Source organism: Poecilia formosa, unplaced genomic scaffold (assembly GCF_000485575.1).
Source record: "Poecilia formosa unplaced genomic scaffold, Poecilia_formosa-5.1.2 Scaffold8, whole genome shotgun sequence".
NCBI lineage: Eukaryota > Metazoa > Chordata > Actinopteri > Cyprinodontiformes > Poeciliidae > Poecilia > Poecilia formosa.
Window position 1 is genome coordinate 4,883,982 of NW_006799947.1, and position 25,906 is coordinate 4,909,887.

General features: G+C 40.8%; 1 protein-coding gene and 1 long non-coding RNA gene across 2 annotated transcripts; one reads left to right on the forward strand and one right to left on the reverse strand.

Annotated features, from left to right (window-relative positions):
• Window positions 1–1,033: 1,033 nt before the first annotated feature.
• LOC107833512 (uncharacterized) lies at window positions 1,034–3,195 on the reverse strand. Its single transcript, XR_001659258.1, has 2 exons — window positions 1,472–3,195; window positions 1,034–1,302 (listed from the first exon to the last, which is right to left on the reverse strand). It is a non-coding gene; the product is annotated as an uncharacterized LOC107833512 (long non-coding RNA).
• On the forward strand, window positions 1,302–24,232 carry LOC103155051 (tyrosine-protein kinase fyna-like). Its single transcript, XM_007576578.2, has 12 exons — window positions 1,302–1,442; window positions 10,654–10,910; window positions 13,967–14,063; window positions 16,342–16,440; window positions 16,625–16,728; window positions 17,639–17,788; window positions 17,884–18,048; window positions 19,071–19,250; window positions 19,366–19,442; window positions 20,095–20,248; window positions 21,964–22,095; window positions 22,687–24,232. The coding sequence occupies exons 2-12, from the start codon at window positions 10,664–10,666 to the stop codon at window positions 22,893–22,895; spliced, it is 1,614 nt and encodes a 537-aa protein (XP_007576640.1). The 5' UTR covers window positions 1,302–1,442; window positions 10,654–10,663; the 3' UTR covers window positions 22,896–24,232.
• The last annotated feature ends 1,674 nt before the right edge of the window (window positions 24,233–25,906 follow it).

Genomic DNA, 25,906 nt, shown 5'->3' on the forward strand with positions numbered 1-25,906 from the left:
TTTGTTGCTTTGACACACATCTACACCAGGTCTTCTGCTTTTATTCTGGGGTTTATGTTTTGAAGCAAATCATGTTCTTTCCGGGCCACAGTATCTTTTTTTTTTCTGAACGGTGTGGCTGGATATTTCTGTGGTTTGTTTCACTTGTTTGTTTGCACTTGCATATATGAGTGTTTGAAAGTTTTCCAGAGGATTTAGAGTTTCACAATTTTTTTCACATTGTGTAATTTATTAGCCTTTCAGAAACTCACAAAGCCTTTCCCAAATTGTTTAGAGGTATAGAAATTTCAGGGTATGTAAATTTCTGAATGTGTAGCAGGCAATAAAAATCTTCTCCCTTGTTATTAGAAAATTTAAATAAATTGGGTAAGCCTTCCAAACCTAAAAGAGAAAGTTTAGTCTGATTTAACATCAGACAAAAAGAAGAATAGTTATTTTTGTTTGTTTTTTATAGGGGGGGGGAGGGTTGGGGGCGGTTACATGTTAAATATCCTATTTCAGCAGTACTTTTAGGCTTATTGCACATCTTTACAAGGGGACTCAGGCGTGAAGGGCGCTGTACATTTGAATCTGGTCTTCTTCATTGGCCTCAAATATTCTGATGGGAATAAAAGGGCAACAGTTGATTTCCAATATCATCAATCTTAGCAGACAGGTAAACTCATGCAGATATTCTGCGGTTTTTAAAAAGGAAAACCTTCAGGCTACATTCTGTCCTTTTGACTTTGAGTAAAAAAAAAAAAAATCTCACTATAACACTATAACACAGCAAGCAGGACTGCCTCCCGAGTGCTGAAATTCACTTGATCAAAGACAAATAGCCAACAACAGTGCCCTGTTTTCCAGCTTTCTCATAGACGAGGAGGTGCCCCACTTGTGCCCACATTGTAAACTCTCATTGGATGAAAACGTTGTCAATCAAGGCGGTCTGACTCTGCATCAGCCTCACGCAAAACAAAGTGCTTCAAAACAAACAGAGTAAAACCGGAATTTAAAGCGGCACTTCTTTAGTTGCGACAAACAATAACAGAGATTTATGCTTTGAAAATGAATTGTGGTGTTTATTATTATGCTTCTATGCGATAAATAGTGAAATAATATTCAATAAAGTATGTAAAATTAAATGTATTTAAATGGAGTATTCGCTTTCCTCCAGAAACAGATGCTTTATTTTGAAAGTCCTAACCGGAAGTGCTCGATGCTGCTAGTGTGGCTTGACAGACTTCTCACTCCATCGTCATCATCCGAACACACGGCGGCGACAGGCTTTCCGGCGGGGACGAGTCTCTCCCTCTGTTCTCCCTCCGTGTGAGGAAAATAAAACACAGACAGAGGAGAGAGAGAGAGAGAGAGAGAGAGAGAGAGAGAGAAAAAAAACATTAAAAAAATTCCTTCACAAAATCTCAACTGAAAACTCCGATGGACTGATTTGATTTTCTGCGGTAAGCTTGGTTTTGTTTTTATGTCTTACTTCTGCTCCAAACCGGTGCAGCCGCCTCGTCCTCTGTTTTGCTCTGTGGGTTGAATCCATCTCAGGAGAGAAGAGGGGAGATAAATAACACGCTTTAAAGCGCCACGGTCGTATGACCAGACTGTTCCTGTAGAAGTGGGTTTGCTCTCATGTGCGAGTTTGAGATCAATCAAAAAGAACGACGTGCTGTGATTTTGCGGCTGGTGTTTTGCATTCGTGCGTTTCTGAAGAGGTGTTGCATCTGCTGCAGGGACGGATGGGTTGCAGAACAGAGCTGACTGCTGAGGCCGAGAGCACCACAGACCCGCAGACAGCCTCCTATTGATTAGTCTCCGAATTAATTGTCACATTTGTTGAGCTTATTGCATTGCCACGCTGTTAAATTTCCAATTAAAGCCGCTTTAATCGGGTTATCTGTTGTGTCTGGAAGTGCTGCCATCCATTTTGGAGGCAAACACAAATGGGATGATGTGCTGGCTTCCCATGTGATATAAGTTAGGATGCAGTTGGTGTTTTAGTTGACGTGTCTTCATCTTCACTCATCACCCTAAACCTGAGAGTGCACAGTTGTGTGTGATATGTTTCACTAGATTGAAATGAGTTACTAATGCTCCATGCAAATGTTTCTTTAGGACCTTCGTGTTCACAAGTAAACCAGATGACAGACATGTTTACAAGCATGGCCCTCAAACTGTGGTGCACTAGTGGGATGGGACTCAAAATAAATTGGAGGATTAAATATTTGCAAGGTAAATCTGAATTTACTGTGCTGCAACAAGCGCCTGTAGTCAAAGACAGGAAGTGTACTGGTGCACTAATTTTTGCTTTGAAAAATAATCTACTCAAAGCAAAGTTCACTGGAGGAAATTTGGAACTTGTTGACTATTGACCTTTTGCTTACAATGACTCTTTGCTCTCCTGCCCACAAGCTGGGCAAAAGAAACTCTTAGATAAGTTGTTTGCTCATAAAAAAAAATAAATAATGTTGTTTTTTTCTGATTTTAGGTCATTTTTCAAGTTCTGACTCTTATATTCTCCAAGGGAAGTCCAAATTAGGAGTAGTTACACCAATACTCACTTCTGATTGTCTGATCAATACCTCCTGATAAGTCTTCTTTCCCTGTTTATTTCTTTCTGATTTGTTTCTTGCTTTTCTGGAAATAGTATAATAGTCAGAATTAGACCATTAAAAACAACCCTCATCATTCAAGTAATACTTCCTCAATGTCGAATTGTTTATGTCATAAATCTGTAGTTTGCAACCATTAAATTCTCCTTAGTTTCAGTTTCTTAGCATTAACTACTTAATAAATGTGATTTTCACTCTATGAACTTTTGTGAACTGTTCAAATTTCCAGGTTGATTCTTTACTTAAGTAAAAAACAAGTCTCTGAAATTAATTTTACTGATAAGTTACAGCTGGGTGTAAAGCCTAACTAATTTAGATCATAAACAATAAAGGATATACAGGACTAATTTAAGTTTTGATAATCAGTGAGACTGATCGGTTTCTGGACATTGATCATTTGTGGTGGCTGATATTTTTCTGTAAGTAAATATCCTGTTTCCTGTATTCCTGTTTCATTTGAACAGTGAAACAGTAACAAGTGCAGGTGGCTACTTACCTCTAGATTCAGAACTTGGATTTGAGAATGAAATTAGACCCAACATAAGCAAACTGGAAAACAATTGGGAATTGCTTGACACGGAGAGTGACCAGGCTAACTGACGTTAGCATGAAAGGCTAATATGTGTTTTGTAGTTTCTAAGACTCAGAAGTTGTCATTATTTCTTTTCTCCTGATTTACTGAGTCACCTGCAGACTTCGTGGCCCATTTTTCTTTTCATTTGTGTTGTTGAGTTAGTCTAAGTTCAGCTTATATATTTCCAGTATCCTCTGCTGGAAATTACAAAGGATAACAACATGGTTCTTCATCATGTTGGCAAATGATGAAGAACCAACCTTTACCCTTCACTGAAGCAACTTTTGGAAATATTCATCAACAGATCCCAAATTCAGACAAATGCTCTGCTATTTCCTGGTTTATTTGATACTCCAATTTTCCTTATTTCCCAAGTGTCAGTGCAAGATGCCCAAATCAAGCTGACTGAACGGATAATTACAATGGTCTCAGTTATTTAACAGCATGACTCAACACACTCAACTGTGAACACTGTGACACTGAAACACAGCTAGGCTTAAACCACGTACTGTATGAAGCTCAGCTGTGGGTTTTATAACCCACTCTGTTCATTCAGCGCTCGAAGAGCGCTTTGAAAGCTTTAACACTGCGTTTCATTGTCCTTGTAATCTTGTGGCCAAGTGAAATGTGCCCATTGTCCTGCTGTTGATACACTGAATGAACTCGGTTGTCTGACACAAGCAAATGTTGTAACTATCCAGAGAATGGCAGCCATAAGGAGGAGATTGTCCGTGTCGTCGAAAATCCAGCAGACAGAGCGGCGTTTGTCGTATTTCATCCAAATGGGACACAGCTTCAAGTGATGCTCTTCTTGTACTTGTCTTTGTTGGTGGAACAAAACGTCGGGTTTTGGACTTGGGTAAGGTCAACGCGTGTGCGTTGTCCGTGGGAGTCGGGTGGGAAGTTCGACATTAACTCCTATATCAATAATCTTGAGTGTAAAGTGACACCACACCTCAAAAGAATCAGGCCTGTGTTTGGAAGGGGTTGGTTGAATTGCAAAGCGGTCGCATTTATGAGAGATTGGTAAGTTAAGTTCTGTGAAATGATGAAGACATTCCAGTAGTAGTAATCACCATCTGAGCACAGCTTCACTGTCTTGTGGTTCTTGGTCAGGTTTCAAAGATTCAAAGCCAGTTTTTGTTATTGAGGTTTTATCTTTGTATGTCATGTATCAGGTACATGACATACAAAGGTTGCAGATTGTGTGTTTCAATTTACCAAAAACTCAGTAAATACTGAAAACTGTTTTGGGCACCATAGCAAATAAGCAGAATTGTTTTAAGAGAAAACGGGAGACAAAAAGTCTAATGCAGTGGTAGCGAAATATCTGAAAGGCCATCTATTCAATTCACTCAAATAAACATAATTTAACTGTGATTTACTGGCAAGCACCAAGCCACAACAATGTTATTTTAAAAGATTTATTTAAAGGATTGTGGCTGTCTTGGGAGAAGAGGATTAATGAATTTTAATGGACTCATCTGAGGGGAGGCTGGCTGCTGGATGCTTCAGCGATCCAGACGCGTAGTGGCAGTTCTGTCTCAGCACATCAGTTCCCCAGTCCAGATAAGGACCTTCATGATACTACGTAGGGCACAGTAGAACAAATGGGTCAAACGAAGAAGATAATGGATAATAAGGCAGGGAAGATGGATCAAGAAGGTGGTCATGAAGGAGAATGGTTAGGGTCAGGGATGGAGGAAGTAGGGATGAGCGTTTAGGGAGTTCAGTGGTAGAGGTGAGAGTCGAAGGAAGTAAGGTTTTGGGAGTTAGGAGAAGGGATGAATGTTGAAGGACATGGAAATGAAGGGTAGGATCCCGTAGTGAGAGGTAGTTGTAAGGGTTGAAGGCAGGAGAGGTGAGGATTTAAAGGATGATGGTGCTGAACAGGATGGCATAAATATAAAAAATATTACTTGATATACTATAAATGCAATGATAGCCCTGTCACAATAACAAATTTTCCTGCATAAATTGACCCAAAGGTTATTGCGATAAACGATAATATTGTTGTTTTGAGGCCGTTTTCAAATCAATAATAATGCAAGGACACATTCTTGGAGATAAATCAACTTTAAATTTTGATGAACATTTAACACTGGAACTGGCAAAAAATTTCAAATATCAACAATACATAAACAAAACAACATATAAAATGAATCATTGAGTCTCTGTAAACAAAACTGTCCTTCAAAATAAGGGCCAGTTGACACCAAATCACCAGTCTGAAGATTTTTTTCATGCAGCTTTTGGTAGAAAAAGGAACAAAAAAAAACCATTCAATTATGCAAGTGAAAATCATTGAGTTTGTTTATTAAACGATTAATTGATTATTGTGAAACCTACACAGGAATTTTTTTTCCCTAACACTCTAATCTTTGGTGTTTCGATGAACATTTTAACTTTTGCTTTACTGGATATGGATGGTTTCGTCTGTGCAGAGCGTTCACTTTTGGACGTGTCACTTTCTCAGGTCTGTCTGACTGTTTCCTGTTTTATCCATCTGTTAACCTTAACCTGACATTCCTACACATTTGCAGGAACAGCCCTGTCTCTTTCCTTACCATGCTGTTGTGGGCCTCTTTGATTCAAGCTGTTCATCTGGGTCTGAAAATAGCACAAGAATTGTTCTTGCTGAGACTGAGGTGAAGACTTAAGGCTGTGATACCATCATGTGCTTTCTTTCGGGGGAGGGGGGGGGTTAAGTTGTGTCACAGGTTGATCTGAGCTGAGCATGAAAAAGTCTTGATACTACTTGAACTTTTTTTGCATTTTGCAAAAAAACGCAAATGCAAAATGCAGCAAAATTGTGATGTAAAGAGAAAATACTATCTAATTTGCATCAATAAATATTGTAAAAGCTTGGTGTACTTTTGTAAAGTGGACTTTGATCTGGCATTTTTAACATGGGAACAGACTTTAAAACACTTCTTTGTATACTCACTTAGGGATGGGCGATATGAACTTGAAGTTTTATCGCAATATTCTGTGGCACTATTGTGATAACGATAAAATTGGCAATAAGAATGATTTATTACTCCTTTTTTAGATAACTGTATAGCTGTGACTTTGTGTCAAAGCAATTATAGCCCCATAAACACACAAATACAGCTCTTGAAAAACATAAAACATTCCAACTTGTAAAGCACTTCTTTAGGACACTAGTCATATAAATCTACAAATTGTAAATGCATTTAATAATATTTTCAAAATTATTGATTTATTGGTCCTTTCCTTGAACAAACTGTGGAGAAAATAGTAAAAATTAACAGACAATATCCACAGGTTTGGGAATTAAGTGGAATTTTCTGTTGGAGCGATAAATAATAATAAGAAATTTATCACAATAAACGATATGATGAACTTCCATCCCTACATTCAATATCAGCCCCAGTCTGGCCCAAGTTTGAAATATTTTGCTGCACCAAAGTTGCAGCTGGATTTGAACGTGCAGGCTAAATGTGTTAGCAACTCCTGTCACTCTGCATGATGGAAGATGTTGTGCCGCACCGTCATCAGACAGAGTTGATGAATGTGTTAGTCTATCAATAAATCGGTACTAAGTTATGGGTTTTAATGCGGTCAGTGTTGGATTCGAATGCTGGAAAGAGGGGGAGGAAGATGCAGGAGTGACGAGACCTGCAGAGGGGCTCGTGGTTGGGCTGAAAGAGGAAAGAAACTGACCTCTGACCTCACGATAAGTTTTGCCGGACGATAAATTTTCCACCGTTGCTTTGTTTTAGCTGAAGGAAATGTCCCTATATAATAATCAGTTAGCTTGTACATGTTGTGTGAAAAACCTCCACGCAGCATTACGCCGCCTTGGGTTGGTGTTTTTATGGTCATGTGCAGCATTCGTTTCCCTCCAGACAGAGTTTTGGCCTGTATCTCTTGGAGCTAGTGTCTATTTATGTAGATCTCTGTCACCGTAAACACAAGGAAAAGTAAAACTATTTGGACTTTCCCGTATGACAAATGGTGTTGACTCATCCATGTAATAGCTTGAATCTGAAACTTTTTGATGAATGTGTGTGTGACATGTTTATGGCGTTACAGTAGTGAATGATTGTTATCCGTCCCCTCGCCTGTGTTGATTCATGCGGCGCATCTTTTTCTGCCCTGAAACTTTTCTCTGCTGCCCAAACGTGGCGGCCTGCGCACGGTGGGAAGACGTGCACAAATGGAGACGCTCCGGACCCTTTTAACTCGGAAAAGACAGAAGGTTTTCATGATCCCCCCACAGGCACAACGGTAACAAGAGATCTCCCCTCATTTACTCTGCTCCCTCCAGGAGTGGATGCAGTGCTATTTAAATCTCTGCAGTCACACCAGAAAACAGACTCTTACCATTTTCCTCCTGTCTGCTCTCTTAATACTTCAAGCTTATGCAAAGCAGCAGCAGAACGTTCATCAGTACTCTTTTCAACATTGTTACTTGAAAGTTTGTTTTTAAAAAGGTAAGAAACGGATGGACGTCTCCGTTAAACTCACACGAGTGTTTTCTTAACCCGCAGCCGAATAACATAAATGTTTTATAAGCTGCTCGTCAAAAAGAAAAGAAAAGGAAATTGCTAGTTTTTGCTGAAAACACTCGTTCAAAATACTTATCGATTGCTCATGTACTCGCAGTCTATACTAAATGTTTTATGATGTATTTTTAGCTTGAATACATGTGCTGGACTGTCCGAGAGGGATCCACACGACTGAAGATGGGAATATAAATGTCAAAGAAGATTATCTAAAATCTGGAGGATTAGAGACAAATCTGCAGTTTTCCTCCTTGCGTTTCTGTCCGCGGTCTCCTGCTCTGCTCCGGGCTCCTGTCGTAATGCGCGCTCTCTGCGAGCCCGCTCCCTCTTTTGGCTGTTTTATGGAGTTTTATGGGCGGTCGTGAATCACGCTGATCTCTTTCTCTCCGCAGTGGCTCCCCTTCTCTGTCGTTAGTTAAGGCAGAGTGGAGCAAACGCTCACCTGCTTTGAGGAAGTGAAACGAACAGCTCTGCGCACACAGAGCGCCGGGCTTCCCACAATCCCGCCAGGTGCATTGCTGTCGGATTCCTGTTCCGCAGGTACGGCACAGCAGTGATTTGTGCCTGTCACCTGGTCTGCCAAAGCCATAGTTTGCTTTTATTGCTGCCTGTTGACACACAGGAGCTGCGGCAGATTTAGAAAGCAACAGATCTGTAAAGTGAATTTGCCCGGCTGTTCTAGAGATGTTACACTTTACTTACGTGTTTCCTTTCGACAATGTAAGATGATAAAATGTTTTCAGGAAAGTTTCAGTTATCCCGCTACAGCCATCCTAAGAGGAAGTTTGCTTTAAGTGAAAAAGATCTTACTTTTTGTGACATGGTAGCAGCATTCTTCATTGCATTATATCATATCGGGGGTTTATTTTGTAGAACAACATAAAGCAGCGTCTTGTCACAGATTTTCAATTGGATTTGAATCTGACTGGACCTTTTTAAAACATAAATATGCTTATATGTTAGCATGTAGATCTCTAGGGTTGTTGTTATGCATAAAGGTGAATCTTTGCCTCAGATTGTTTGTGTCCTCTGACAGGGTTTCCTAACCGTTATTGAATCTTATTTATCTCCATTCATCTTCCTGTCAACTCTGACCGGATTCTGAATCCCCGCTGAGGGAACATCTTCCCCACAGCAGCGATGATGGGGAATATTTATCCTGGATTTTAATTTGGGGTATCAGAGTACTGGGAGCTGCTCAGTACTCGACAACTAACTAGGCCTATAAAGCAATTATCGCTACGTTCTTTTTGCTGTTGCTTCCAAGATAAAAACGTTCACGGAACCGTTCCAGAGTTGTAAATACGCAGCTCTTTCTGATTTCCGGTCTTGGCAGGGCTTTTTCTTTTTCTTTTTTTTTCCTGAGTGCTTGCCGCCCCCCAGGCTGCGGCGCCCTGTGTGGAAGGTTATGATGAAAACCTGCTGCTGCCTGGAGCTGAACAATAAAGTGTGTCGAACCTTTTTTTTATTTTTATTTTTTAAAGATTTTAAGATTTCTTTTAACTTCATGTTTATGCTATATTTTGATTTTGGTTTATGGCATAAAATCCTAATAAAATTCATTGAAATCTGTGTTTATAACCTGACAAAATTCAGGGAATATGAATACTTTACTAAGCCACCGTAACTTAAATGATTATAATGACGATTAATAATGATACCCAGGACTGATAAACTTCTGTGGGTGATAAGCTGGAGTTTTTTGAAAAGTACTGTTTTTCATGTCATGTTTTTATCCTTTTTTATTTATGACAAAAATAAAAAAAAGGATTGAAAAAAAAATGTGAGTTAATGCCAACTGGTATTGTCATTGCAATCTCCAACAATAATGCCACCAGTTTTCTTAATGCTAATCCTATTCTGCAGCCTTAGTAATAACAATAATAATAATAATAATAACACCCTAATAATAGTAATAATAGTTAACTCTTTTTGTTTCAGTATTTCCAATCTTGTACTATTAATTGTATTTTTTTTTTCTTTTTCATTAAAGCTATAGAAGGCTCCTTGTAGAATGCGATTAGTGTAAAACCTGTCATTTTAAGCACAGTAATACTTCCACGTTATTGCTCCTTTTACACCCAGCACTCATAAATTATCCCCCCATCAGCGGACAGCCCATCCTTTTCTTTGATGGAGGGAGCTGTGACGGTTCCCCTTCCCGCTAATGCCACCTCTCCCCGTCCACAGACACTGTCAACAAGTGTGTTTCCAATTAGCCGCGTCTGAAGTCAGTCGGCTGCTCGCTCTGATGAAAGACGGCCCCGCAGCCAGCCATGCTTCACCAGCTTCAAGACCCTCTTCCAGGCACACCTTGAGCCTAGATGTTCATTAGTGTTACTGGGTCCATAAAGATGGAAGGGCTCCTTCTACAGAGATCGCCTTACTCATTAGCAAAACTGGTTTAGTGAGGCCAAATCCTCCGTGCTCAGGGATAAATAGCAGTGCCAGGAAGTGGTTTGCTGCTGTGTGCGTTTGTTTTTTTTTACTTCAGTACTCCGGGTCCATAGATGTGCGTGTGTGTGTGTGTGTGTGTGTGTGTGTGTGTGTGCGTGGAGCTCCTGTTAAAGTAAACAAAAACGAACTGCGTGCCATCCTATAAATGTGGTGGCGTGGGAGTAAATTCTTTGCACATGTGTGGTCACGCGACACTTTGGAGACGTAAGCCATAAAGAAGTTAATTCATATTTTAAAAGCAACCACACGCGGCTCGGCTACGGTCTGTTTTTTGTGTTAAATTAGAGAGCGAGGATCGGGTTTAATTTCAGCTTAACTGTTGGATTTTTCTGAAGGCCTTGTCTCAGAGGAAAATGTGAAATAATGGAAGATTAAATTATAAATTCCCCAGGAGAGGCAGCTTTGGAGCTGTTATTTCCACCTACATCCTCATTCTGTCTCTCACTCCTTCCATTTCTCTCTCTCTCTCTCTCTTTCTGTCCGCTCACAGACGATAGAGGATGGGCTGTGTCCAATGTAAGGATAAAGAAGCAGCGAAACTCACCGATGACCGCGAGACCAGCCTCACACACAGCTCGGGGTACCGCTATGGCTCCGACCCCACGCCGCAGCACTACCCCAGCTTCGGCGTCACCACCATCCCCAACTACAACAACTTCCACACCGCCGCCACGCAGGGGGTGACGGTGTTCGGAGGCGTGCACACGTCCTCGCAGTCCGGGACGCTGCGGTCTCGGGGAGGGACAGGTGAGGCTGGACCTCCGCAGCAGCTTATCCGCATGCAGACTTAATGCACAACGATGCGTGGCTGCAAAAACTACCACGGTCTTGCTCTGTTGGTCGCAGTTAGACGTCGTCAAAAGTGTTCTTTTGCAAAAATCACTTTTGGCTAAGAAAAAAAAAAATTATTTTAGGAAGGTGACGATTCTATTCTGCCTTGGAAAAGTATCTAGACTTTTTCTGTTATGGTTATGCAATCAAAAACTGCATTGTGATTGGTTGGCATATCTCAAAGTAGTGTGTATTTTAATTTTTTTAAACATGGCTTTCTACTAAACCACAATTCAAAGAGCCATTTTTGCCTTCAATCCAGCTAAATAAAGCTTATCTAGAGCCAATAATGTTACATGATTGTAATTTTGATAAATATTTACTGCAGGAAATGTGTTGACATTCTTAAAGAAGAACCATTAAATTCATTTTCTTGTGGGTGGTTTCCAATAAACAAAAGCGCAAAAAGAAGACGAACGCGATGCTATGGATATTTTCAGAAAAAATATATTCAAACACTTTCTAACTAAATGACAGAAAAATAGATCTAAAGACATGTTGCTGTTTTTTTAGTGTCATTCTGTTGTGGAAATTTAATGCAATTATTCAATGACAAAAAATTTATCTAAAACCTGCATTTGTTATAACGTCTATATTTAAAAATATTAGATGACTATTTTTTTTAAACCTTGTTATTTAGAGCCACTGTGGAAGGTGAAAAGAGTGGCTCTTTTTCAGATCCCTGCGCTAAGCTAACAGTCCAGACAGGATTTCCATGGTAACTCTGGAGGAGGTGCAGAGCTCCACCGCTCTGGTGGGAGAATCTGTTTACGTCAGTCACTCCTCAAGTTTGACCTTTTATGGGAAAAGCTGTGAAAATAAAGTCATTGTTCAAAGAGATCCTCAAAATCCCACGTCACGTTGTGGGAAAACGTTTTATTACGAAAGAAGTGAGTCAAAATTGATCAAAAACGTGTTTTGCTCAAAAAAAACAAGAGGCTGCAAAACTGTTTAAGATGGGGGTGGGGACTCAGACTCACCTTCTAGTAAGACAATGAAAACCACACATCACATGGCTGCAATGGAAAGATTTAGCATCGTTTTGTGTCAAAACGACCCAATTAAATTCCAGAAATCTGACCGTGAATCAGTGGCAGGACTTAGAAATGAACAGAATCTATTAAACCCTGTTTGATTGAGCTGAGATGTTTAGCTGTTTTTCTTTTGATGCGTTTCTTGTTTTTAATATGACTCGCTGATCTCAGTTGCTTCATCTTTTTTCTTTTTTTTTGTGGAGAGTCTTTGAATCAGCTTGTGGACGAACAGTCCTTCCCCCAAAGGTCTCCGGATGAGATGAAGCTGGTAGAGACGTGTAACATTTGTCTTCCACTTTCTGTTGATCTGTAACCTGAAATCCCAATAAAAGAGTGAATACCTCTTCAGTTCAAGTCATTTTAAGGGGATTTAACGTGACGTTCAACGTACGGTTGTGTCAGAACTGTTCAACAAAGCAATTAAAAACAGGAAACATTCAGTTTAACACAGAGGGGAGCTTCAAACATGTTGGAAATCATCTCCCTCTTCGCAGCTTAGACACACAAAAAAAAACTATCTCATCATGGCTGGGATTATTAGATTTTTCTCTCTCCAGTATTGCCATGCTGCGATAAAGGAATCTGTCTGTGAAGGACATTCGACCCCGGCCCTCTGGTTAATGGAAAACAGAGTGACCTAATTTATAGCCGGTGCTCTGTGAAGCACATCTGACGAGCAGAAGGACCAGACATTTTGCTGAAGAGTGCAAATCCCTCTTCAGCGCGTTGCGCCGCTTCTGCTTCAGGCTTTAAAGACACATATGAAGCACATCTTTCTTCACCGTTAGCTGTCCTGGGCCTTCTTTTCCCCCCAACGTGCAAGTACGTAGAGTCAGAGGATTGTACAGTGGAGTTTTGCGTGAATGAACTAAACAACACAGGTCGATACGCTGGATGAGAATGGAGGTCAAGAGGAGATAAAGGGGAGCTTTTGGTGGATTTAATAGGATTCAGAAAGTGAAATCTTTCAGTGGTTTCTGGCTTGTTTGAAGATGCTGGGACTCCAGAGGCATCTTTGTCTTGTAACGAAAAAAGATTGCATTCCTTTATTTCTGACGTAGCCACAACAGTTTAATAAAGTCTGTTGTGGCGACTCTCGCCACAACGTTAAAGTTGCATTCCGTAAAACAAAGGCGGTGAGCCGAAAGATGGCTGACATGTTTTCAAGCGACGATTCAGACGAGGATCTTATGACAGTTTTGACTCCTCATATGTCGCCTGTTTGCTGCTCAGCGAGTATAAAAGTATTTTTAGGGTCAGATTTAAAACCAGGACTGCTCCATATTGATCTCCACACCTCATATCTTGAAAATATCACATTGATACAATTTCTTACTTGTGTCCTTCATCCACCTTTGTGTCAGTAGGTCCTTTCTTCATGCTGCCCTTCCTTTCTTACATTTTCTTTCTTCCACCTTTGTGTCCTCACGTCATTCCTTCATTTTGTTTTTACTTCTTTCCTTTTTTTGTGTCCTTTGTTTGTTCCTTTTGTCCCAACTCTCTCCCTCCATTAAGCTGCCCTCCTTCCTTTTTCCTTTAATTCATTCCACCCTTCTGTCCATGCTTCTTCCTTTTTGTTTCCTACCTCCTTTCTTTCTCCCCCTGTTTTCTTTTCTTATTTTTCTTTCCTTCCATCCTTGTGCCTAACATCTCTTTATGTTTTCCCTTCCGTAATCATTTTTTCCTTCCTTTCTTCCTTTCCTTCCTCCCTGTTTTTAGTTTATCATTTTGCTTTGTCCTATCTGCCTCCCTTTGTTGTGGTCCGTCTTCTTTTGACCCTAGAGTCAGTGCTTGCTTCCTGTCTCTCCATCCTTCTTCCCTTCCTGTTTTGGTGAAATACTTAAAATGAAACTTTTAATCTGTACAAATCACAGACAGCCTTCAGATCTTTTAGCTCAGCTGTCATACTGAATGTGACTTTCTTGTTTTCCCCTGCAGGGGTAACTCTGTTCGTGGCTCTGTATGACTATGAGGCCAGGACGGAGGATGACCTCAGCTTCAGAAAGGGGGAGAGGTTTCAGATCCTCAACAGCACGTAAGTGTGAAAACATCTGTATGACAGCATGCGGAGGGAGGGTGTTGGTTGTGTTCTCCTCTGATTAGTTTTGGGATTGTTTTTCACCAAGGTCCAAACGCTACATCTGGGATAAAATGTCACACAGGAACACGGAGAGCAGTCGGTGTCTGTGTTGAATTACGTTGTTTTTGTCGTCGTTCTCCTTTTATTCTGAGCAGAACGTCGTCGTGGAGTTTAAACCACACTGGGACTAGCTGTGTGGCACATTTCAACACTTTGCTCCAGTTTTTGCCAAAAGGATTAGCTTCAGATTGTAGTACAAGACTTTAGAAAACCTTTCTTACAACTTAATCTCTTCCGCATTTTGTCACAAACGTGGACTTTAACATATTTTATTGAGATTTTATCCGACTGACCAGCACATAGTTTATGTTTATGACGCGTAATCATTCCTGAGTCTTTTGTGGCTTTTTGGCCCCTTCGTCTTAATAACGCTGACCAAGCATTATATAGAAACAGTATTTGTAAATATACTCTAATTCTTATTTTATCTGGTTTAATATGTTATCTCCATGGAATTTATTCACCAGAATGACACCAATGAATGATTTTGCAATTTTTTTTATTCACTTTGTTTGAATTTGGAAACGACTCAGTTGGTTTCTTTCTACTAAATTTTTATTTTTTATTTTTTTGCTGATTGTAAAACCTTGAAGTTTCTTCTCTACACAAAAAACGAATAAAAAGAAGCGAAATGAATCACCTAATTTCAAAATAAAATAAAGTTTTATACATTAAATAGTTTTAAATCTGGGCAAGTTTTGTATTTTCTAAAGTTCTAGTCGTCTTAAGAGCTCAAAGAAATGATTTATAGAGTGGCATAGTCAAAGTGCAGAACTAAATCCCATAGATAATCTCTCCATTCAATCTGACTAAGTTGTAACTATTTTGTAAAAAAAAGAAAAATAAATAAATAAATTCTGTCCTAATGAGACTGGACTAATGCACAATATTTGCAGGAAGTCGAAACCTTTCTACAGGACAAGAGACAAGAGTCATCTGTGCTCGTTTTAGTCAAAATGTGGTGAGAAAGGAACAGATTGTCTTGCAAATGGCTACAGCGTACTAAAGGTTGCACCAATTAGTCGACTAATCCATTCTTTTCTCTGCAATGACTTTTTTCTGGGCCAGTCGACTAGTCGCAATCACATGACAAAACAGATTTTTCCAAGGAAATGAAAGCAGGTGGATTAGGTGAGTTCGTCAGAAAGCTCAAATTGTACGAAAATGTAAATAATTTAACAAAGAGAAACTGTAAATTACAGCATAGGCTACCGCAATAGGGGCGTTGCGCGGCGCGGTGGTTACCACGGCGCCCCGCATACAAAGACCTTAACCCGCAGAGTTCAACCCCCGTCCTCCATTCGCTGGGCCCACGCCTCGCTCCGCTCTCTCTGCCCCCTCACAGTCAGATTGCTGTAAAATAAACTAGTGCCGCCGAAAAAATCCTTAAAAAAATAAAAAAAATAAAAAAAAAGACTACCGGTGAAAGGTACAACAATGCGTCATGATGTCAGGCTTTTTTATCCACCCAACTGATCAGCGTCACCCTGCGTATTGAAGCTTTTAACCTGGCAGCTTTACGCTCTTATAAAGATATGGTTTGAATACATCTGGAAACTAAGTCCAAGCTTCATCCTGAGGATCTGATGGAGGCGATCTTAGCCGCTGTCTGCATGTCGGTTCAGAGAGCCGAACCGACTCTGAGTCAGCGGAGCGTCCTGCTGCGCATCGGGCGGAGGAGCAGCAGGACGCTTCGTTGAATTCAACTGTAATCAAACGGGATCCGTTCATAATAAGTTTAGTTTGTGATGCTCCAAAAGCACCATTGTGGTCAGTGTGGTAATTTGACTCCTATGCGAGTAGCTATCCAGAGATCATCAGCATCATTTGGTGTTTGGAAAAAAAAAAAAAAAAGTCAGACCCGACTTTGTGCAACAAACTTTTCTCCGCTGCTCACGAAGAATGATCTGTTTATTGCTCTTTTAATTCTGCATAGTAGACTTAGTAAAAGCGGGAGAATGGGAGGGGGGTGTCAATATTTGCCGTGAAAATAGCTGATAAAGCCTCCAAGTAGTTGTGAAGGGTAACAGTTGACTGTTTCCAAAACTGTCTAGAAAATATTCTGTAACGTTTTGGGTTTACTAGAGCTAAAGTTTTCCAACCTGCTGGTTCGTTCATCCTCTCTCTCTCTCTCTCTCTCTTTCTCTCTCTTCCTCTCTCCCTCACTCCCCAGGGAGGGCGACTGGTGGGAGGCTCGTTCCCTCACTACAGGTGGAACTGGATACATTCCCAGCAATTACGTCGCTCCTGTGGATTCGATCCAGGCGGAGGAGTGAGTTCACCTTTTCTCACGAGATCAGATCCCGTTCTCTGGGAGCCCGTCGTAAATGTCGAGCAGCTTCCCCGTCTGTCTTTTGCGTAACGAGACGCGGTGTAATACCCACTGCAAACCGAGCGAGTGAAGTGCATTCGGCGCAAGACATGTTAAACCTGGGGCCTTTTTGTTTCTCCCGCAGCTGGTATTTTGGTAAATTAGGCCGAAAGGACGCGGAGCGGCAGCTGCTTTCCGGTGGCAACGCCAGAGGCACGTTCCTCATCCGTGAGAGCGAAACAACCAAAGGTACCGCACAGCGGCGACACGCTGAGATGGCAAACACTTTTAACCTTCAGGAAAGGTGTGTGAAACACGTGCCAATACAAGCACTGCGCAGGGCATCTTAGAGCAAACTCGAAAACTCAATAGAACTTTCAATAAATTCCAGGTCCAGATATGTATGGAAAAGGAAAATAAGAATGTGGGAAAATATTTGTATTTTCAGGCTTTATTTCTTAGTGTAAAGTGCTTTAATTCATGTAAAGCACTTTGAATAACCTTGTTGCTGAAAATGTGCTATAAAATTACCTTAAATGTTGTGCCCTTCATTCCTTTCTCCCTTACTTCTTCTTTCCCTTCTTCCTTCCTTCTACATTTATTTCTTTTCTTCCTTTATTCATTTTTTCCTGCCTTTCTTCCCTTGCATCTTCTCAAGTACATCCTCCCTTCTTTGTGTTTTTCATGCCCTTAATTTATTTCCTTGTATCTGTCCTGCCATCCTTGCACGCTTCCTCCTCTCTCTGTATGTCCTTCTTTCCTCATGTCCTTCCTTTTTAGTCTGTGTCCTCAAGTCTCTTGTCATTTTTGTATCCTTCTTTCTTATGTCTTTCTTCATTTTGTTTCCTTCCCTCTTTTCTTTCCTTCCTCATATCCAACCTGTTAGTCCTTCCTCATATCCTTCCCTCTCTTGTTCTATTTCCGTTCTTGTTTTTGACTGTGAAAATTTCCAGATTTCATGACCGTCAGACCAAAGTATTGACCATAAATTCATACCATGCTAAAATAGACATGAAGGACAGAGAAAGTTGAATGTGGAACAATAGGAAATACTTACATAAATTACTTTATTGCACTGGCATCAGTTTTCTGCTCCCTGGTTTTCATGAACTACATGCCTATATGCTATTTGTTGACGCATGCGTTGTCTCCGTTCCAGGGGCGTACTCTCTCTCCATCCAGGACTGGGATGACATCAAGGGAGATCACGTCAAACACTACAAGATTCGTAAACTGGACAACGGAGGCTACTACATCACCACCAGGGCCCAGTTCGAGACCCTCCAGCAGCTTGTTCAGCACTACTCCGGTGAGAACGCTTGATTTGAGGGAGAGCAATGACTTACCATGACAGCTCCGAGTAGGAGTTTTGTTTTTCACGCGTGTGCCCTCCCGCGTTTCCAGCCAGGGCTGCAGGGCTGTGCTGTCGGCTGATTGTGCCGTGCCACAAAGGCATGCCTCGTCTCACCGACCTCTCCGTCAAAACCAAAGACGTGTGGGAGATCCCGCGGGAGTCTCTGCAGCTCATCAAACGCCTCGGCAACGGCCAGTTCGGAGAAGTCTGGATGGGTGTGTATCGTTTGGCGCGGGCGACGGTTCGGACAGCTGTTGCAAAACAGCTGTCCGTAATTGGAGTCCGTGTGGGACCCGGTTCTAATTTGCTGTTTTAAAGCTGCGCCCATTTTGCTTGAGTCAAGATTTTAGAGAGCATATTTTGACTTGAGCTTCATGAAAACACAACTTGTCCCAATGTCCTATGTTCTAAACGTTAACTGATACTTAAATATCTGCTGTACATGTCGGTGGCCAGTGCACAGAGGACACACTCCTTCCATGAACTCCCTCACATTTTTCCCAAAATCCTTCCAGAAACCTAGTGATACGTGACGATGTTTAGCAGACTTAGTTTATATAGCTTTGAACTTCTCTTGGAGCAAAGTTTAATCCATCTTCTGAAAATAAATGCAGCACGCCACGAATCCAAACACACGGTGACGTGGCCGTCCACGCAAACTGGAAAGAGAAGGAGGAAGATAAATCACTTTTGAAGAGCCGCACCGATCCACAAAGAAGGAATCTGTTGACTGGACCTCTGCAGTCGTGCACGCCACACATCTTTCTCTTTTTTTGAGGAAGGCCAAGAAAAAAAGCTAAGACATCACCTCAAAGGCAGCCCTGTGAAACATGGTTTTGGCTGCGTCGTACTGTGGACACGGTTTTCTTCACAAGACCTATTAGAAGTTCACGGCCCTGCAGGGACTTGTACTAAAACATGCAGCTGTAACGATTCGTTTCACTTTCATTGCAAACGACTGCCATACCTTTCCGGTTTTTATCTTTTTAGAAATATGTGAAAACTTTGCATATTTTCACATCTCTTTGACAGTTTTTCCACAACTCCGCATCGGTCCCTCCCAGCAGTCTGAAACCAGTGGCTGTGAAGCCACATTCGGCTCACACTGGCTCAATAGCATGACGTAGAACTGAAAATGGTTTTTAAATATACAAAATGTTCATTTTGTTCCAAAGATGAGCACCACTCCTTAGACAAACGGAATCGTGTTGCAACTATTTTTGATTTTTTTCATCAGGCACATGGAACGGCACCACAAAGGTGGCGGTGAAGACCTTGAAGCCTGGCACCATGTCGCCCGAGTCCTTCCTGGAGGAGGCTCAGATCATGAAGAAGCTCCGACACGATAAACTGGTGCAGCTCTACGCCGTCGTGTCCGAAGAGCCCATCTACATCGTCACAGAGTACATGAGCAAAGGTCACAGTTCGCGTCATTCCTCGAGAGAACAAAAAAATAAATAAAATAGATACCTAGGGAATAACTGGAAAACCTCTATAAGAGTGAAATGCAACAGATTCTTCTTCTTTTTTAGGAAGTTTGCTGGATTTCCTGAAAGACGGAGAAGGACGAGGCCTTAAACTGCCAAACCTGGTGGACATGGCGGCGCAGGTGTGCTGCTAATAACCTCTCTAGTTTTTACTGTGCTTTTTGTTTGTTGTTGTTTTATGGTGGACTGATTCCATCAGTGCTTTGTTGTACACATAAATCATTGGCTAATAAACATATTAGCTTTGCCTTTCTACAAACCATCCTTGTTTTATTGTTTTGGCGAGGAACCTCTTGTCCCTGTTAAATAAATGGATGCAATCGTTCCTTTAAATCCGTTTTTTTAAGTTACAATCAGATAAAATGTTTTCATTTGCACTAGTCCTTACAAACTGTACATTATTAAACTAACAACCCCCGTTTAAAGGAGTTTAAGTATCCAAATTAAGTAAAATGTTCAGCTGGGGTTTATAGTTTTGTAAAAACAATCAGATGACGGCTGTTTAGGATCTCCCAGCTGGTTTTGATTATCTTCTAATGAGTTGATTTCCAGCGTTGGGTTTGAGGACTAAATGCTAAATGCTGCAGTGCCGTTCTCCCGTTTCCATTAGACGGTGGTTTTAATGGCGTGGCTGAAGTGTGGGCCCATTTACTAATGTGTGTGTGTGAGGGGGAAAAAAAAGACGCTTTTTGCATAACACACATTTGCCGACCTTGAAACTGTTCGGTTTTAAGTTGTTTTAGATGGAAAAATAATGAAACCTCCTTTTCCCAGGTGGCAGCAGGAATGGCGTACATTGAGAGGATGAACTACATCCACAGGGACCTGCGCTCTGCCAACATCCTGGTGGGCGACGGCCTGGTCTGCAAGATTGCCGATTTTGGTCTGGCCAGGCTCATCGAGGACAACGAATACACAGCGAGACAAGGTGGGCTCGCCGGATAGAGGAGCGTGGTGAAGGGGCAGATTTGTGCCAAAATATTTTGGTATAAATGATGTGAACATATTGAAGTATCATCTCAAGACACCAGCCGGGTTACATTTACTCCCAAAGAAAAGGTTGGACATCCAAATGGACAACCATCCTTTGACTTAACATTATTTTTTGAATGATAATTTCATTTTTATTTCTTTTAATATTAGCTTAATGTCAGTTTCGCGTTGTTCCTGTAACCAAAATGGATTTAATGTAATGGCTAACATTTAGCCCTCCCTACTAGTAAACGTTGCTGAAAAGTCACAACTATTAGCTGTTAAATAAATGCGATTTATGTGGATGCTCTTATTTTGAAATGTAACCAGACTGTTAAGACAGGCGGGGGGGAAAAGTTATGGAGATGCAGGTAATGTCGGATGCTGTTATTATGTAATAACGACGACAGGCTCCCCCAATCGTGTTGCACTTGATTTTGTTTGTCCAATTACATCTCGAGAAACGCCTTCCTTTGGAAATACCTGTTTCATCTGCAGGCATACCTACTTAGATCTTAAAACGGAGAAAGTGTAGAACTGAAACAAATACGTGAGGGCAAAGTTGCCTACAAACCTGCCTATGTTTATGTCAGAAGGAATGGGTCAATGGGCTCTACTAATCTTTCTAATCTAGTTTCTGAATTCCCAGTCGGAAAAACAGCATCATTTCCTACCTAAAGTCAGAACTCTGTTTGGGGAAGTCAGAGTTTGCACACCAACCTTGATTTATGTATCTAGTGCTTTCTCCCACCAACAGGATATAGTGAACATGGCTGAGATAAACCATATACTGTGCATTTCTGGCAGTTTGCATCTCGTTAAACTAGTTTTTACTTGTTCTTTTTTTTTTTTCTATTACTGTTTTTCAACAAGAACACCGTCAGCTCACATGATGAATGTGATGTCATTCGCAGAATTTGAAAAACGTTACCAAAAAATGTACTCTCTCTTATTATTCTGGCATTTTACCAAATATTTAAAAAAAACTTGGAATTGTAACCGAGCTAAATCAGGACCAGCTTATTCTGACTTAGTGTCAGACATTGAAAACTCAAGACACACTTGCATCAAAGGCCGATCTGTGTGCACATATCTTACATGTTCCTCCAATTTTCCTTCAGTAGCCTCAGTTTCCCTCACCCACAACATCCTTAGGAATACTTGCAGTCAGAGGAAAAAGGTCTGTGGTTTTGCAGAGGGTAAACATGCATGAATTTGTTCTGATGAACACTTGGAAAACAGAAGGATGTGGTTGGAACATGGCTGAAAGGCAGCTGAATATATATCGAGCAACAGTGAAAAATCTAATCCAGACGAGCGCGTTTAACTGCTCGAGTTTCCACTCGACAGTCCGGCTGCTTTTCCTCAGCGAGTCGGACATAAACTACTCTTGTCAACATGCCCAGCTGCTCGTTGGACAGCAGCTTAAAAAACATTTGACTGTTTAACTAGGGCCAAGTGTGAACGGAGACGGGAGAGGAGGGGAGGGGGAAAGATAATGGAATTGTTCCGTCATTTTCCCAGCGGGACGCTGTGATGTGAAACCACAGATGAAACCTGACCTACTTACCGCCGAAGTATTTTCTCGGGGAGCGGCAAAAGCGAAGTCACAAACACGTTGCCGTAGCTGGAGGAGTAAACATGCAAACCAAACGCCTTTACTTGTTTCAGGCGCCAAGTTTCCGATTAAGTGGACGGCTCCCGAGGCCGCGCTGTACGGGAAATTCACCATCAAGTCAGACGTATGGTCGTTCGGCATCCTGCTCACAGAGCTGGTCACCAAGGGGAGGGTGCCCTATCCAGGTGAGACGTCTTCCTGTTGATTGGTCACGTCTGATAAATGCTGCATGTCGCCTCGTTAGGGTTTTTGCAAGGAAAAATAAGCCGCATTTACTACCACAAATGTTAGTGCATTTTGTTTCAATTTCATACGATAGACGAACACAAAGCAGAGGGACCGTAATCCATAAATTTAAAATGAATTGCACGCCATTTACTAAATAAAATCCAGAGCAATAAACTGCCTTTGAGGATAAATTCGTCTTGGTGGTGGCACCTTCTGATTCAGGCGACGGGAGCTAAACACCCAACGATGAGCTGAAACCGAGGCCGAGGTTTACGTCCCATTAGGACGTTATTCTACTTCACAACTATGCAGCACTTTCACATAAAAGAGCACACATATTTGAATCTGAAGTAAAAAAATCATCAAAAACAAGAAAAAAGGTCTCATAAGATATCAAACCACACCAACAATATGGCGTATTAAAGCAAACAAAAACAAAGAACCAGCAGTAAATCACAAACTCTTAGATGCATTAAGCTGCTTAGTGCTGCTGGGAGCTTTGAATGAGGTCAGTGAGAGGGAATCTGTCCGCTTTCCCTCGTCCCCAGGCATGAACAACCGCGAGGTTCTGGAGCAGGTGGAGCGAGGCTACCGGATGCCGTGCCCTCAGGACTGCCCCACCTCCCTGCACGAGCTCATGGTGCAGTGCTGGAAGAAGGACCCCGAGGAGAGGCCCACCTTTGAGTATCTGCAAGCCTTTTTGGAGGACTACTTCACAGCCACTGAGCCTCAGTACCAGCCGGGGGATAATCTCTGAAGCGCCTCCGCCCTCATCTCGTGTCATTTCATGGGCGTTCCACCAGAGGGAGCCACGCACCTCCTTTTCTGTCATCTTAGAAAAGCTTTTTTTTTTTTGTTTTGTTTTTTGACGGACTTCTTCCAGACGTCATGGAAACGGGGACGGACAGCGGCGAACTGCACATCAGCTCCGAGGATGTTGATGGGGGCCGGAAGTAATAAACTTTCATAAATGAGCAACATAAGTTGTGTACTCTGTATGTATTGTAAATATTAATTGCTTGTTTACTTAACTTTTTTTGTTGTTTACTTTATATTACTTTTGATAATTTGGGAGAATGTGGAATATATATATATATATATATATATATTTTCTTTTTAATTAAAGGTTAAAAATGTTTCAGTTTACGTTTTCTGGAGCAGTGTGTGTTTAACTCGGTGAAATTAAAGTTTCACAAAAACCATACACTGCTAGTGCGGTTGCAGGCGTCTTGGACCGAAGCATCTGACGTTTTTTTCTGAGACCTCAGCGCCATTTTTTATTTTTTTCCTTTTTTTTTACGAGGCTGATTTAACAATACTTCTCTTCTCAAGGAACTCAGATGTACTATAAAACCTGTTTTTGCCTTTCATCTCTTTAGTAATCTTCTTATAACGCAACGGAATGCCTTCACGCTTTACAAACACTAACTCGCATCATGGACTCGTCCGATCAAGCCCGAAGCGTAGGGCTAATTCAGCACCGATACTAAGTGCATCCATAGCATTTCAGCTCAAGCCGACAAGTTTTAGCTTGGCTTAAAGTAATCTTTAGTTTAGCTTTATGTAGTTGAAGCGGGGCGGACTTCCTCTTGAGCTGAAACCATTGTTTAGGTGACTGCTTAGTGTACTGATAATGTATGTCGCATTGACGTATGGAGTCAGGCTGTATAAGATCTCCTCTCTTTTTTTCTTTTTTCTTTTTTTTTTTTTGCTTTGACATGCTGAGAATGAAGGATGTGTACTTGTATTTGTCCCTGCATTACATGTACTTTTAAATAACATGTTCTTATGTTCAGCCAGTGTTATATGTTACTCTTTTTTTTGGTTGGTTTGGTTTGGGGTTTTTTTACTACAAGGTGTCAAAACCTGCCTCTGGATGTGATCCAGGACAAATCGCCATTTCTGTGTGTATTTATGTTGCTTTCCATGGGTGGTAAAGTAAACTGTACATTTTCATTTTCTATCACTTCTTTTCCTAATTTATTAGGCATACAAAATTTTATTTTATTTTATTTTTTTGCTCTCGCTATTATTTATTGTCTGTCTATTACCTGTACACAGCTGGTTTTCAAATAAACAATCTTTCAAGTATTAGATTTGTGTTTCTGACATTCAAACAACTCTTTTTTTTTTAAGGGTTGCTGGGCAACCTGTTTTTTCAAAAGATAAGCTATGTAAAGAATGCATCATACTCATGATGATGTTTGTTTTGTCACACTTAAATGTTTCAGATAATCAAACACCTTTTAATGCAAGACAAAGATAACCAGAGTAAGCATAGAAGTTTTTCAAAGATGAGTTTGGCTATTAAGGGGAGAAAAACCATTAATATCATCCTGACATTATGGTAAATGGCCTGTCCTTCAAAAGTGCTTCATCAAATCCATAAGACCCCAAAGCACTTCGCTCTACATTCACACACTTGCTCTTTAACTTTATGTGAAAAGGTAATTGACCCTCTTGTTGATCGTGAATAGACTGTAATTACCCACATTTTAAGAGAAACTGAGTTTAACCTCAGACTATCAAAATAAAGAAAATTAACAACTAGTGTAGTCGGGATGATTTGCTGCTCCAGGAGAGCGTCCAACTAACAATTTATGACCGTAACCTCAAGCACATCTTAGCTGGCCAGATTATCGGCAGATTATTATTATTCCAGATTATCGGCAGATTACTATTATTCCAGATTATCGGCATATTATTATTATTCCAGATTATCGGCAGCTGGCCAATAATCTGGAACACACAAGCACCTTTAAACAGCTCGACAAAAAGTAAGATAAAAGCTCTGGTGTGTCCTACTTAAAGCCCAGAAATCCACCCAGTTCACGTCCTGTGACAAGACATTATGCAGTTTGTTCAATCCACGAAACTAGACTGGATTAAAAGAATTCAAAGAGGTGATCAAGAAATTATGAACTGCTTCGTGGCGACCGGTGCCCTCCAGGTCGGCCCAAACACGTTGTTCCTTTTCCACATATTCCCAGGTTATTTTAGAGAATTTATTTTCTCTTGATAAATTAAATCATGATTTGAAAATACATTTTGCATTTACAAGAGTTATATTGGGTCTGTATTAAAATGTGTTTGTTGATAAAGTGTAACAAAAAGGCAAAAGCGATGAATCTGTTAAGGAGGCACATACTTTATTTATTTATTTATTTATTTATGTTTTTTCCGGCCCCGAATTCCCTCTCAACGTACTTTACAAGACAAACAGGTTCTACACATTTCAACTGGTAAAGAAACCAATTTGGTTCAGGTTCAGTTCAAATCAATCCAGTACTTTCCATCACTTCATCAGATTCTGATGGAATCTGAGTCCAAATTAGTATTAATTATAAAACAATGCAATCAGATTAATAAAAAATTCTCTTCATACTAAGCCCACCGCACGACAAAAAAAAGCAACTGCAGCAATCTTTCATTTCGATCAAGCATTTGGCAACGATGGACATAATTTATTCACTTTTCTTTTTCAACTGCTTCCTAACATAAATGCGTCAGCCAATCACATGGCAGCAACTTAATATGTTTAGATATCTAGACGTATCAGAATAGGGAAGATACATTACATTTGTTCCTCATGGGTTCATCAGAGTATTTTAGAAACTGCTGATTGTCATCCAGAACCGTTTCCATGGTTACAGAGAATGGTCCAAACGAGAAAAGATACAATATTATGTGGTCAAAAGGCCTCATTGATGTTAGAGGCCAAGGGAGAATGGACTGACGTGTTTGAGGTAATAAAACGAACCACTTGTT